This window comes from Pongo pygmaeus, chromosome 7 (assembly GCF_028885625.2).
Source record: "Pongo pygmaeus isolate AG05252 chromosome 7, NHGRI_mPonPyg2-v2.0_pri, whole genome shotgun sequence".
NCBI classification, from domain to species: domain Eukaryota; kingdom Metazoa; phylum Chordata; class Mammalia; order Primates; family Hominidae; genus Pongo; species Pongo pygmaeus.
Genome location: NC_072380.2, coordinates 85,860,700 through 85,876,844, shown reverse-complemented (window position 1 = coordinate 85,876,844; position 16,145 = coordinate 85,860,700). Strand labels below are relative to the sequence as shown.

General features: G+C 36.0%; 1 protein-coding gene across 27 annotated transcripts in view; it reads left to right on the top strand.

Annotated features, from left to right (window-relative positions):
• STAU2 (staufen double-stranded RNA binding protein 2) overlaps positions 1-16,145 on the top strand; it is a 330,823-nt gene that overhangs the window by 29,908 nt on the left and 284,770 nt on the right. For 13 of the 27 annotated variants that reach the window (XM_054497830.2, XM_063668901.1, XM_063668900.1 and 10 more), the window contains one exon: positions 7,969-8,099. The exons of the other annotated variants lie outside the window; for them this stretch is intronic. In XM_054497830.2, the coding sequence (XP_054353805.1) occupies positions 7,986-8,099 (114 nt within the window). In that variant the 5' untranslated portion in view covers positions 7,969-7,985. The remainder of the gene's footprint in view (positions 1-7,968; positions 8,100-16,145) is intronic. 27 annotated transcript variants of the gene reach the window in all.

Here is a 16,145-nt window from a genome sequence, read left to right as displayed (position 1 = left end):
AGTGGTACCATCTTGGCTCACTGCAGCCCCTCACCTCTTGGGCTGAAGTGATTCTTGTGCCTCAGCCTCCTGAGTAGGTGGGATCACAGGCGCACACTACCGTGCCCAGCTAATTTTTGTATTTTTAATAGAGGCGGGGTTTCACCATGTTGCCCAGACTGGTTTTGAACTCCTGACCTAAAACGATCCACCTGCCTCGGCCTCCCAAAGTGCTGGGATTACAGGTGTGAGCCACCGCGCCTGGCCTAGAAGAAAATCTTTACCAAGCATATGTCTAATCAATAACTTGTATGTAGGATGTGTAAAGAACGCTTCAAATTCAGCAATAAGAAAAAAAAATCAAAAGTGGTAAAATATTCAGACACTTTACCACAGGAGATACAGATGACATATAAGCAAATGAAAAAAAGTTAATTAACAGTATTCATTAGGGAGATGCAAATTAAAATCATGAGGTATCATTATACACATATTTAGAATGACTGAAGTTAAGAAGACTGATCAAACTAAATACTGGTAAGGACACACTGTGTTTTTGTCCTGTTTAAATTTCTAGATAGCTTCATTGGAAAAGTTGGAGATGGAGGCACAACATGGCCTGCTTTGAATCAGATCTTTGAGCATTATTTTTTCTGTTTTTCAGGACCATGGTGGCACTCTCAAGACTAGAAAGAACTTACTCTGGCCGGGCGCAGTGGCTCACGCCTGTAATCCCAGCACTTTGGGAGGCCGAGGCGGGTGGATCACGTGGGGTCAGGAGTTCGAGACCAGCCTGACCAACGTGGAGAAACCCCGTCTCTACTAAAAATACAAAAAATTAGCTGGGCGTGGTGGCGGGCGCCTGTAGTCCCAGCTACTCGGGAGGCTGAGGCAGGAGAATGGCATGAACCCGGGAGGCAGAGCTTGCAGTGAGCCAAGATCACACCAGTGCACTCCAGCCTGGGTGACAGAGTGAGACTCTTGTCTCAAAAAAAAATTAGCTGGGCATGGTGGTGCATCCTGTAATCCCAGCTACTCGGGAGGCTGAGGCAGGAGAATCGCTTGAGCTTGGGAGGCGGAGCTTGCAGTGAGGCGAGATTGCACCACTGCACTGTAGCCTGGTCAACAGAGCGAGACAACGTCTCAAAAAAAAAAAAAAAAAAAAGATAAATATATGATCACACAGTAAGCTGTTGTAACTTTTGTCATTCACCAGTTTGCAAAGTTTTCCCATGTCGGTTCATAAGCTCTGTACCTCTTTCTCTTTTCAAAGCTGCATAATTCATGTAGTTTAGCCAATTTTTGGTAAATACTAATATTTATCTTGTTTATAGTTTTTGCTATTATAGTCTTGTTTTCCAGATTATCATTGCAAATGTCTTCCTGTAGTATGAATCCTCAGATTAATAATTGCTGTTTTAAAGATAGGTACAATTGAAACTTTAATCAATGTTGCCCATCAAAACTTTTGTACTAATTTGTATTTGCACCAACAGAATTCTCACTCATTTTCCCCACATACTTGTTAATACTTAAATGATTATTAAAAAAAAACTTTATCAGTCTAATAGGGGAAAATTATATATCACTGGAATTTGAATTTTTCTTTCTTCTTTTTTTTTTTTTGACAGTCTCACTCTGTTGCCCAGGCTGGAGTGTAGTGGTGCCATCTTGGTTCACTGCAACTTCCGCCTCCCAGGTTCAAGTGATTCTGGTGCCTCAGCCTCCCAAATAGCTGGGACTACAGGCATTTGCCACCATGCCTGGCTGATTTTTGTATTTTTAAGAGAGACAGGGTTTCACCATGTTGGCCAGGCTTTCACCATGTTGGCCAGGCTCTTTAACATTCTTTTGAACAGGTATATTTACTCAAGAAATTATGTGAATTAATTGTGTGTACCTTTGCCCTTTTTTCCTATTGGCTTAAAAAAATTGATTTATAGTATCTTTTTATTTTATGAATGTTAACAGTTTGTCTTCACTTTTTTTTTTTTTTTTTTTTTTGAGACGGAGTCTCACTCTGTTGCCCAGGGTGGAGTGCAGTAGTGCAATCTTGGCTCCACTTGCAGCCACCACCTCCTGGGTTCAAGTGATTCTCTCGCCTCAGCCTCCTGAGTAGCTGGGATTACGGGCACCCGCCATCATGCCTGGCTAATTTGTATATTTTTGTAGAGACTGGTTTCACCATGTTGGCCAGGCTGGTGTGGAACTCCTGACCTCAGGTGATCTGCCCGCCTTGACCTCCCAAAGTGCTGGGATTCCAGACGTAAGCCACCACGCCTAGCCTTTCTTCACATATTGCAAGTATTTCTTCTGTATACAAAAACTAACTCAAAATGGCTTAGACTCTTTTTTAGTGTCATATGTGTCATGTTTTACTTTAGAGAAGTTTTATATTTTTATGTTGTTAACTATCAGTTTTTGCCTTTATGGCTTCTAGGTTCCTTTTCATATCTAGGAAGGCCTTCTGTGTTACAAGAGTGTGACACATATTTAACTAATTTCCGTTAGTTTTTTGTGAAGTTTTTGTATTTTGCACTTTAATATTTCTGAAATTTATCTTTGTTTGTGTGAGAGAGGAACTTAAGTTTTTTCCTAATGGACAGACTGTTAAAAATGGAGCAGTTTGATGCCTGGGTAGTTCGTCGATAATTTTGCTTGGACAGCCTTATGTTAGGGTCTAATTTGAAAATAGAAGGTTTATTTTAGTTAATAGCTGGGGACATATCTGTCACATTGCTCCTAGAAGGCAAGAGCCCACGAAAGGGTCCTTTGCTCTTTTGACTTTTTTCTTTCTTATTTTACTTGGGAATTAGGATGAGTTCCCTCCAATAGCAGAGAATAGAGAAAGGGGAACCAGTAAAGAGACATAGAAACTGTGTTTAAGGCCAAGCGTGGTGGCTCACGCCTGTAATCCCAGGACTTTGGGAGGCCGAGGTGGGCGGATCACCCGAGGTCGGGAGTTCGAGACCAGCCTGACCAATATGGAGAAACCCCGTCTCTACTGAAAATACAAAATTAGCCGGGCGTGGTGGCGCATGCCTGTAATTCCAGCTACTCGGGAGGCTGAGGCAGGAGAATCACCTGAACCCAGGAGGTGGAGGTTGCGGTGAGCCGAGATTGCGCCCTTGCACTACAGCCTGGGCAACAAGAGTGAAACTCTGTCTCAAAAAAAAAAAAAAAAAAAAAGGAGGGAAACTGTGTTCAAGTCATTTCTGGGACCAAGGATGGAAAGGGTTCTTTGGAATGATTTGCCTTGCGAAGAAGTGAGGTACTAGCAACAGTTCTGGCTGGAACTGTTTAAAAACAGAAACTGTTTAAAACTGTTTAAAAAGAGTTCTGGCTGGAACTACTTTAAAAAATGCTACTTTAAGTTCTGGTTTAGGAAACTTTTGGTGTTCTAGTGAATTCAGGTCACATAGTTTTATTCTGTTTTTTCTCATGCATTCTGTATTCTGCCAGTGTTCTGCTTGCATTTGCTAGAAAGTTATGTTGTTTTATGTGCTTTCTCCTGCGTCTATACTCCTTGAAAAGCTTGGACTGTCTTTCTCTCACGTTCCCTTGTTACCTAAGTGAATTTTTGCTTTCCTTATCTAATTACCACCTCTTAAAACTTGCCTTTCCATACACCCTTTGTCTAAGGAGTTTTTGTAACAGCCTTATTATAGTACTTATCATATTGTGATTTATTGTGTTTGTCTATTGTCTGTGTCTGTTTCTTCTATCAGACTGTGAACTCCTTTGGGGACAGATCATTTTGCCTGTGAGCTACATTATTTTGTAGCTTGTTCAATGACTTGAACACAGTTGCTATGTTTTTTCACTGGTTCCTACACATAGAAATGAACAGGCAAAATGAAGATTCAAATTCCAGAGTCCAGGACATTTTGTGAAGACATAAAAATAGAGTGAATCTAAAAATAGAGTATATTTATGTTTTTGTTGGATATGCAAATACTGTTATTATAAATATGTATTTTACCAGTGTTTCTTATCAAAGTTGTAAGTTATATCTAACCAAGTTTCATATCAGTGAAGGTAGAATATTTCCTAGCACACATAAACCTTTAATATAGTTTATATCATATTTGAGAATTTTTCAGTGGAAACAAACGTAATGGGTTTATAAGTCAGTGGAAAAAATAATAACAAATACATGCTTTTCACAGACTGCTTACAGAAATATATTTGTTTTTTGTTTTGTTTTGTTTTGAGAGAGGATCTCACTCTGTCACCCAGGCTGGATTGCAGTCTGGAACTCCTGGGCTCAAGCAATCCTTCTATCTCAGCCTTCTGAGTATCAAGGATTACAGGCATGTGCCGTGACATATCGCTAATATTTTTATTTTTTTATAGAGACAAGGTCTCACTATGTTGTCCAGGCTGTTCTTATACCCCTGGCCTTAAGCGATCCTCCCGCCTCTGCCTCCCAGTGTACTGGGATTACAGATGTGAGCCACTACGCCCAGCCAAGAAGTATATTTGTATGAGTAAAATCAATTTATCATAACAATATTTTAACTAAGAATATTTTTACTTAGTTTTATAAGCTCTTTTTTCGTGACTTTTTATGTCACTGTTTTAATATTTGATGATAGTGTAATTGTTTTAACAAATGTTTAAATCAGAATAGTAATGAATTTTTAATCATTGTTAACAGTGTTTGGTATTATCTCATTCAATCCATACAATTATCCAGTGAGATAAGAACAAGTATTATCTCTATTTTAGTTTGTGGGAAAGTGAGATTTAAGTACTTTCTCAAGGTCACACAGATATTAGTAAGTGACAGAGATATCCAAAACAGGCTCTTAACTGTCATGTGGCAGTTGCTCTTCAGAGTGGCAGAGTCTGAGATTGTGAATCCATTTTTATTAATTTTATTTACTTCTAAGTAGGTCTCTACTACTATTCCAGCCACCAAATTGACTTGAAGCCTATTTCAAAATATCTTCAGTAATAACATCTATAGGTCTTTGAAAATGTATACCTATGTAACATTATGTGCATTTCTCACTTTTTTGCGCTATTGACTTCTCTAAAAAAGATTTATATAACTTGTTTATGTGTCTCAGATTTTATAGACCAGTTTGTTTTTATAGATGCTCTATCCAAATTTTGGTGTAATTTAGAAGTTATTGGTATATTACTGAGCTCTCTGTCAAGTAAGAATCCTATTAAGATTTCTCATTAAATAAATGAACAACTATTTGTTTTAATCCCTTTTTAAAATAAAACATTACAACTATGACTATTTCCTAATTTATCAACTTTAAACATTTTGATTTTAATTATGAAGCTTTATCAAAGTGGGATCTTGGACACTTCTCACACTAAAACTTCAGTCACCCATTAAAATGTGTTATTGGATTCATGTTAACTTTTATGAAGCAGGAAGTCAGAATTAATGGAATGTAAGTTTTATACCATGTTATTTGTTAACATTTCCCTTTAGAGGATTTAGATTAGGTTTTCATACCAAATGGGTTCATTATAAATGAACCATTTAAATCGCTTTTTAATATGTTTAGAACCTATGCTATTAGCAATTTTCATAGTATAAAATTTTCACACTATGTTTGTGTGCTTCTAATATTTTTTGCATTGTAACAGATGAATATGCAGCATTACTGAATTATGAAAATTACACAGTGGTGGCATAAATGCTATTTGCGTTATGCAAAATTGGCTGATTTTTATCAGACTTCAATATTTTCTCATTTTTAACCTATCATTCTGCTTTTGCTTTTTGATATTAAATTGGCTGTGCTGTCTGTTGCACTTGAATTCATGCAATGGTATGCAAAAGCCAAAACTGATTATCGTCTCAGGTTACCTTGTATTTTCTTACAACGACTGACTTTCCAAATTGAACAGGATGTTTTATAAAATTTGTATGATATGCAATGGAATAGATAAAATGCAGGTTTTCTCAAAACTGTCTTGGCTTTTGTCTTTTTTGTACTTTTCCCAAAAGTAATAATTACTAGTTTTTTTTTTTTAGTTTGCAAGCCCCTTACAATGGCTTAATTGTAGAATCTACTGTCAGCTGTCTTGGCCCTACAATTGGTTGCTTAGATTCTCTTTCTTTTTACTTAGGTCTTACCAGGTGCTTATGTAGTTTTCTTATAAAATAGTTTCTTAATCATAATTTTCACAGTCAAGCCATTGTACAAATTATTGGGCCTGTTAAGAGTATTAGAAATGTAAAAGAATATTATTTTTAATATTAAACTTTGGCCTAGGAAGTTTGTAGATGAAGTTCCTAAAGCCAGCCATTTTCATTCATTTTAAGTATTCTTGTGACTACAATTGAACTGTATTTATTGTGACTATAGTTTAAATGAGCAGGAAGTAATCCACTTGCATGTTTTATGCTTAGATTTTAAAATATTTTTTGGCATTTTTTATGGGAAGTGAAAGAAAAAAGTAATTAAATGTGTCTATAAATGAGAGAAAGGAAAAATATAGGATAAAATAATGTGGTATTAGAAAAATATTCTGAAGCTATTATAGTACCTTGTATTTGTGATATAGTTTAGAAAACCATATCATACATTTACAACTCTTAATCTCACAACAACTTTGGGACTTAAGCAGGATACGTTTATTTCTCTTATTTTATAGAAAGAGCAGAAGGCTTAGTGAGTTTAAGTAAAATCATTGAGATCTTGACAGTTAGAGAGGACTTCCTAAACAAGATGTAAAAAGCACAGACCATAAAAGGAAAAGTTTATAACTATAATACAAAAAAAAAAAAAAAAAAAAGGATAGAAGCCTGTAGTTCAGCTACTTGGGAGGCTGAGTAGGGAGAATAGCTTGAACCCAGGGTTTGAGTCCAGCCTGGGCAACATAGTGAGACTCTGTCTCTGAACAAGAAAAAACCCAAACAAACATAAAATAGTAGTGGAGAAAAATATCCAAAGAACAATAATGGGATACTATTTGTCAAATATCAAATTATCAGAAATTAAAATACTTGGTTATATTCCATGTTTTCGAGCTTGAAGAGAAATGGTAGGGGAAGGTAATTTGGTACAGTCATTTTGAGAGCTATTTGACAGCATGCTCTCTTTAAGAGTGAAGAATTGGAAACAACCCAGTGTCTCAGTAGAGGAGTGGATTAAAAAACTGGTGCAATATTGTAATAGAAATTCTATGGTAATTAAAATTAATGTGCTAGATCTATATAAGTAAAAGTCTTGAGAACACAATGAAGAGTGAAGAAAGTAAACTGTGAGAATGTTTATTATAATACTATAATACCATTTATGTGAGTTTAGAACCACACACATCAATACTCTAAAAGATATAAGGAACTTAACAGGAATGGAATACTACCTATTTTTTTTTTTTTTTTTTAATAAGAGTTAAACATGGAACATGGTTAATAAGCACTGGGTGTTAGGTACATGGGCACTTGTTAAATTATTCTTTTTACAACTTTGAAAATTTATTTAAAAAAACAGAAAGGGGAGTTAATTTGTTTAGAGTTACTGAAAAATTGTAGTTGGAAGAGCTAGTACTTAAACTTAGGACCTGATTCCCAAGTCTAGAGCTTTTTTTAACATACTATGTCATAATGAGAAGGAAAAAAATTGAGATGAAAGGATCAAGAAGGTAGACAAAATTTAATTTCGTAGTAATAAGAACCAGGAAACGTATGTGTTTCTAGTAAATTTTTTGAGGGGAAAGGAAAGTTTATAAGATAAAAAATTATTATAATTTTACTTTAAAATCTTTAAGCATGCTGTTATATACATAGAACAACTTAGGTACTTAGGAAAAATTTTACCTTAATTTATTGTTTAAAATGTGATACATATTTCTGTTGCATGTAATGGAAGACATTAGGTAATTTGAATTTTTAAAATACAAAATTCATGAAAATAATTTAAATATACAATCTGCCTTCAAAGTCAAAACTAGTTTTTCTTCCATTTTGTAAAGTCATTCTTCACAAAAACTTTATAGCCTTTTTATTTACAGCTTCTCTCCAAGATAAAATGGCAAACCCAAAAGAGAAAACTGCAATGTGTCTGGTAAATGAGTTAGCCCGTTTCAATAGAGTCCAACCCCAGTATAAACTTCTGAATGAAAGAGGGCCTGCTCATTCAAAGGTAAGGTTATGAAGAGAGGTGGTGAGACATACTTATCAAACTAACAGATTTATCATCTCAGATTTTAATTGTGCTTTATTTTGGGGAGTGGGGGTTTGGCAGATGGCTTGAAGGCTTTTAGTTCTACATTAATAATATTTCAAAGTATGTAACTAAACTATTTTGTAGCTCACTGTGGTTTACAATGCTCTTTTAGATATAGTACTTCATATAAATCTTAATAAAACCACATGATATATGGATTTTTGATTTCCATTTTGTAAATTAAATTCAGGCACAGGAAAGTTAAGTGACTTGCTTAATAGTTCATAAGTGCCAGTGCCAGTACTTGAATATATTTTCTTTGGCTCCCAAGTATGTGTGCTTTCCATTAAATCACAGTTGCTAAAGTAGAAATGGAGACAGAGTAAATATACCAACAGTTACCTAGTGAGACATCTTTTCCAATGTGGTATTTAATTCTAACATTAATCATTTATAAAAGTTGTATATACCACTGTTCTTATTATCTCTGCATTCACTTACATTGTTTTTTTAAATGGAAAGCAATTTTTATTTATATATAGCTGTATACATTTATGTTTGCATATATACATGTTACAAATCTACAACTAATGCATTTATATTTGAGCTCTATTCAATTGCTTACAATATCTTAGTTGTGCATAATTTTCTATGGCACATTTAAATCTTGGCTATTGGAGATTATCATAATGATCATAAAATTTGTATATAATGTGGCAGCATTTGTTCTCTAAGGGTTGATTAATCTTCTTAAAGCAACTGGCTATTAGGTTATTTGCATCCTGGCATCTCCTACAAACTAAGGAAAATAAGAGGAAACTATAATTTGTCGATTTTGTTTTCTATTAGTGGTTTTTATGAAGGATTTGGGGCAACAATTTAATTTGTTCATATCTTTTGTTCTTGCTTTAGCAGAAAAAATAGTTGTAGCCTTGGTCTACCTTTCCAGGTATATGTCCTGACTCTCTGACTCATTCTGCCCTTAATCATGTTGAACTGTTTGCATTTCTCAGAATGCTTTATGTTCTTTTCACATCTCTCTGCCTTTGCCTCAGTTGTAGTGTCTTTCTGCCTTGAAGGTCCTTTTGCCCTTATTCATTGTTGAGCACTCAGCTCCATGTTACATCTTCCACACATTTGTGAAACCTCTGATTCCTCTACTGGGGCCTCCAGTGGGACCTATAGTTCTCTGTGGTAGCAGTGACTGTGTTATAGTACAGTAATATATGTTGGTCATTAGTTTTGTGCTAGACTGAGCTTATTTTTGGGTGTGTATTTTACTCTTCTACATTTCTTGATCCCTGTAGTATATACTCTTTGCTCCTCATTGCCAATTCCAGGTGTTCTTCCTTAAGACAATCCCCCAGTTTTGAGTTTCATGTTAGCAGACACACTTCTCACGTTCCCTCATGATAGTCACTTACATCTGGGTGATTCCATCACATTTCTTATGGCTCACTTTCACTCTCTTCAGCATTCCCCATTTTAATTTTTGGTGATTTCAACACTTAAATAGATGATTGTTCCAGCATGTTGACCTTTCAGTTTCTTTGACATCTCCGGTGATCTTGTTCTCTACTCTCCTTCAGCCACTCATGCCTATAATCACATTCTTGACCTTATCATTACCAATAACTGCATAATGTTAATTTCAATCTTTCATCTTTCTGTGACACTTGCCTCTTAACTTTCTAGTTCATTCCCTCTAGTAATTTGACTTCCACAGTCCTTTCATACTGCAGATCCATTGATTCTGCCACCTTTTTACTCTTCCTCTCTTTCCCCAGTCCTCACATAGCTCTTTAACCTGCTTAAATGTTGTGTGCCTTTTATGTAGGTACCCTCAGCTGACTTGCCCACCTCCTCCATTGTGTGCTGGATCCCAACCCATTTCACCTCTTCAAGGCCATTTCTCCAGTTTTGCTTCTTCTGCCTTCTTCTCCCAAGAGTGAAGAGCCAGACTACTCTTAACAGTTAGTAACATTATCCCTGTCCTCTATATATGGTAAAGGAAGGCCAGGCTACCTGGGAAGTTTCTGGAGGACCCTTAGGAGGATTTGGTTTTCATTAAGATTCTTTAGGAATCCATTGTAATTTTTGGAAGAGTTTATGAACTGACCTTGTATCTATCTCCTTGTCTCACTGCTGGCGTTTTAAAGGCTAAACAGGTTTGTTGTGATGAAAGTAGATGACAGTGAGTCTCTTCTCATTTCTTGATAGTCCCAGGATTCCCTTGGTTTTAAGGAGATTTGGAGATCACTTTTGCCAACCTGTGCCTGTTGCTGTAGGTGCTTTGGTGATACACCACCCCCCTTAGCCTGTAGCTTGCTTATTTTTAAAAAGAGTACTAGAATAATTGGCATGTTCTTGAGTGAAACATGATATTTATGAGTTTACATAATAATATAGTTAATATTAATCCTAATTGGCTAAGTCTGGATCCTTTTTGTGAAAAGCAAAATCATTTTCATTCATGCATGTCTATCAGTGGCCTTTAGGTGAGACATAAAATGTATTTTAATGAAATTAATGATGATCTCTGTAAGAAAAATTTAAACCTAGTTTCAACTCATTAATTTTCTTGGGGCTGGGCGTGGTGACTCATGCCTGTAATCCCAAAACTTTAGGAGGCCAAGGCGGGAGGGTCACTTGAGGTCAGGAGTTTGAGAACAGCCTGGCCAACATGGCGAAACCCCTCTCTACTAAAAATACAAAAATTAGCCAGGGTGTGGTGGTGCGTGCCTATAATCCCACCTACTCGGGAGGCTGAGGCAGGAGAATTGCTTGAACCCGGGAGGTGGAGGTTGCAGTGAGCCAAGATCACACCACTGCACTCCAGTTTGGGCTACAGAGTGAGACTCGGTCTCAAAAAATTTTTTTTTTTCTTGGTACATTAATTATATGGCAATTCACACACACACTACACATATGCTGACATATGTGATAAGTGGTTCTCAACTTCGGCTGTTAATTGGAATCATTTTGGGAGCTTTAAAAAATGCTTATGCCTGAGTCTCATCCCCTTAATTTAATTGGTCTTGGGTGAAGCCCACACATCAGGAATTTTTTAAAGCTCTGAAATGACTCAAAAGTACAACCAGAGTTTGGAAACACAGGACAGAGGTTAATGTCTTCAGTATGGTATGGAATTGTCTTCTCTTATATCATGCTGACAGGTAGTGACCTGTCTTACGTTTACATGCTTTCTTCTTTCCCCCGTGAGTATCACAAATTCTGAACAACTTTTAATACGTGACTATTAAAAAAATAATTATTTTAGTCTTTGCCTTGTCTTCTTTTATTTTCTGCTCAGTTTTTAATTGAACTCTGAAACAAGTTAGTATACCTTATAATAATGGGAGTTATTGTAATATTGGTTTATTTCCTAGGTACCTGTATACAGTTATTTTTTCTGCAGATTCTTGTTTTGGTTTGCTCAAATCTTGAAAGAAGGCTGTTTTAATTAGGATATGAGGAAGAGAGCCATGAATAACATAAAATGATATTTTCTTCTTTTCCATTATTTTCCTATTCTGATAATTTGTTGGTAGGCCTGGCTAAGTTTCAAGTAAATTGCACTAGTGCTGATACTTTGAGATGGTTTACTTTGGAATGGGTATCACTGAGGGAGGCAATGTCATCCACTGGCCCTTAAGCCAAGTAGTCTTTAAAAAAAAATCTTTGCTAGAGTTGCCTAGCTTGATCTTTGCCCTTCATCGCCCAGCTTATGTGGCCTTGAACAACTAATTTAAAGTCTCAGTTTTCTTATCTGTAAATGAAATAATATAATACCTCATGAAGTGGTATAATGGAGTGACGATTTGTAAGTTCTTAAGCATTGTGTTGATGATGGAGGTACCCAAATAATTATATCATTACTTATTAGTCATATATAGGACTAAAACAACCCCTTAGTAAGAGGTCTGTTGAGTATTTACTATGTGACAGGTACTGTTCCTGCACTGAAAATAAATAAGGTGCATATCATGCTGTTAGGAGTTTTGTCTCATAACATTCATTATGAAACCCACAACATCTTAAGATCTTACTTTTGCCTGTAATCCCAGCACTTTGGGAGGCCAAGGTGGGCAGATTATGAGGTCGGGAGATTGAGACCATCCTGGTCAAAATGGTGAAACCGTGTCTCTACTAAAACTACAAAAATCAGCTGGGCCTGGTGGCGTGAGCCTTTAGTCCCAGCTACTTGGGAGGCTGAGGCAGGCGAATTGCTTGAACCTGGGAGGTGGAGGTTGCTGTGAGCTGAGATCGCGCCACTGCACTCCAGCCTGGCCGCAGAGGGAGACTCCGTCTCAAAAAACAAACAAACAAAAATCTTTTAATTTATTATGAAAAATTTGAAATAGATACCAACATTGAATATTTTGCCAAGATAAATTTATTTACCATCCCCTACCCACTTTTTTCAACTAAAGTTTTTAAAAGAACTATGTCTGTTCACTCATAAGTGCTTTGGTATGCATCTGTAACTGATAAGGACCTTTAAAAAAATTGCCCACTACACCGTCATTATGAGTAGATTAATAAGCCCAAATATTATGTAATACATGGTCTGTATCCATCTTTTTTTAAATCAGACTTAGAGATGTCTTTCTACATTTGGTTTGTTCAAATAGGGTCCAAACAAGGATCATGTATTACATTTGGTAGCAATGTCTCTTTGGTCTCTTTTATTTATTAATACTAACACTCTTTTTATTCCCATCCCCTCTTTTCCTATGACATTGATTTGTTGGAGAAATAGAGTAATTTGTCCTATAAAATGTTCTACATCTTGAATTTGGCTGATTGTATGTAGGGATTGTTATATGAGGGGATTTCATCAATTGATGAGTATTGGGCTAGAGCAGAGATTTTGAGCTGTAGGATGTGCCTCTTGAATATATAATTTTCAGGCATGATGAAATCATCATTTTCTTTCTATGTACATTTGCAGTGGAAGTATAGGATAAGAGAGTGAGGATAGTGGAAGGGAAATGTAGTAAAGAGTCATGAGAGAGAAAATACTAAAAAAATGGGAGAACATTTTTTGAAGCAATGCAAACTGACCTCTTTCATAATTTAGCCCATGCCAAAAGTATTATTTCTGCTTTATATCTATGTGGAAAAAAAAGAACAAACATTTCCAGTGTCCCACAACATTTCTTCGTTCCTTGTTGTAATCATCTCTCTTTGTACCTGGGACCTCACACAGCTACTAATCTGCTTTCTGTGACTATAGATTAGTTTGCAGTTTCTAAAACTATATAAATGTAATCATACAGTGGTACGTACTCCTACCAGACTATTTTCACTTAGCATAGTTATTTTGAGTTTGCTCATGTTTTGTGTGTGTTAGTATTTCTTCCTTTTTATTATTGAGGAGTAGTCCATTATGTGGATATAGCACACTTTGTTTTTTGGACATTTATCTGTTGATGGATATTTTGATTGTTTTTAGCTTTTTGCTATTATAATAAAGCTAATTTGAACATCTATATACAAGTCTTCATATAGACATTGTATTAGTCCATTCTTGTATTGCTATAAATACTTGAGACTGGCTAATTTATAAGAAAAGAGGTTTAGTTAGCTCATGGTTCTGCAGGCTCTACAGGAAGCATAGCAGCATCTGCTTTTGGGGGGGCCTCAGGATGCTTCCAATCATGGTGGAAGTAAAAGGCATGTCATATGGTAAAAGCAGGAGCAATGTGGGGATTGGGGGGGTCCCACACACTTTTATATGACCAGATCTCATGATAACTCACTATTGTGAGGACAGTACCAAGGGATGGCGCTAAACCATTCATGAGAAATCCACCCCCATGATCCAGTCCCCAGACCCCACCTCCAACACTGGGGATTACAATCCAACATGAAATTTGGGTAGGGATGCAGACCCAAACCATATCAGGCATATATTACCTTTTCTCTTTCTCTATTTTATTTTCTCTGTTTCTTTGGTAATAAGAGTGCCAGGAACATATAGCAGGTGCATGTTTAACTTTTTAAGACATTGCCAAATTTTTTGCAAAAGTAGTTGTACCATTTTACATTCCCCTCAGCGGTGTATGAGAGTTCCAGTTTTTCTGCCCTCTTGCCTACAGGTTATATAGTCAGCCTTTCTAATTTTAGCCATTCTAATAGGTATGTGGTGGAATCTCATTGTGGTTTCAGTTTGCACTTCTGTAGTGACTGATAATGCTGGCCATCTTTCTGTGTGTTTGTCATCAGTGTATACCTTTAGTGAAGTGTCTGTTCAGATCTTTGCCCATTGTTTTTTATTGGGTTTGTTTTATTGTTCAGTTTTGAGACGTTCTTTGTTCTGTTGTTTGGTGCATACGTTTATAATTGTCTTATCTTCTTGGTGAATTAACCCTTTTATCAATAGTAATGTTCTTTGTCTCTTTTTTAATTAAAAAATTATTTTTAATTTTTGTGGATACATAGTAGGTATATATATTTGTGAGGTATATATATTTATGAGGTACATGAGATATTTTGGTATACCCAATGCATACAACGTATTTGGTATGTTGCATGTACCAAAATAGCTATGTGAAGAAAAATAACAAACATTTCCATTGTCCCACAAAATTTTCTCATTCCTTGTTGTAATCATCTCTCTTTGTACCTGAGACCCCAGGCAGCTACTAATCTTTTTTCACATAGATTAAACACGTAATGCATAATAATCACATAATGGAAATTGGGTATCCAAAGCCTCAAGCATTTATCCTTTGTGTTACAAACAATCTAGTTATACTCTTTTAGTTATTTTAAAGTGTAAAATTAAATTATTATTGACTATAGTCCCCCTATGTGCTGTCAAATACTAGGTCTTATCCATTCTTTCTAACTAATTTTTTTTTGGTACCCATTAACCATCTTCCCATCCCCTCAACCTCCCTGCTACCTTTCCCAGTCTCTAGTAACCATCCTTCTATTCTCTATCTCTGTGAATTCAATTGTTTTGATTTTTAGACCTCACAAATAAGTGAGAACATGCAATTTTGTCTCTCTGTGTCTGGCTTATTTCACTTAACATAGTGACCTCCAGTTCTATCCATGTTATTGCAAATGACAGGATCTCATTCTTTTTTATGGCTGAATAGTACTCCATTGTGTATAAATACCACTCTTTATCCATTCATCTATTGATGGACACTTAGGTTGATTCCAAATCTTAGCTATCGTAAGCACTCCTAACAAACATGGGAGTGTAGATATCTTTTTTTTTTTTTTTAATTGATATCTTTTCAATATACTGATTTCTTTTCTTTTGGGAATATACCCAGCAGTGGGATTGCTGGATTATATGGTAGTTCTATTTTTAGTTTTTTGAGGAACCTCCAAACTGTTCTCCATAGTGGTTGTACTAATTTACATTCTTGCTAACAACGTATGAGGGTACCCTTTTCTCCACATCCTTGCCAGCATTTATTATTGCCTGACTTTTGGATAAAAGCCATTTTAACTTGAGCAAGATGATATCTCAGTGTAGTTTTGATTTGCATTTCTCTGATGATCAGCGATGTTGAGCACCTTTTCATATACCCGTTTGTTGTTTAAATTGGATTATTAGATTTTTTTCCTGTAGAGTTATTTGAGCTTCTTACATATTCTGATTATTAATACCTTGTCAGATGGATAGTTTGCACATATTTCTCTCCCATTCTGTGGGTTGTTTCTTCACTTTGTTGACTGTTTCCTTTGCTGTGCAGAAGGTTTTTAACTTGATGTGATCCCATTTGTCCATTGTTGCTTTGGTTGCCTGTGCTTGTGGGGTATTACTCAAGAAATGTTTGCCCACTCCAGCGTCCTGAAGATTTTCCCCAATGTTGTCTTGTAATAGTTTCATAGTTTGAGGTCTTAGATTTAAGTCTTTAATCCATTTTGATTTGATTTTTTTGTGTATGGCAATAGATAGGGGTCTAGTTTCATTTTTCTGCATATGGATATCTAGCTTTCCCATTACCATTTATTGAAGAGACTGTCTTTTCCCCAGTGTATGTTCTTGACACT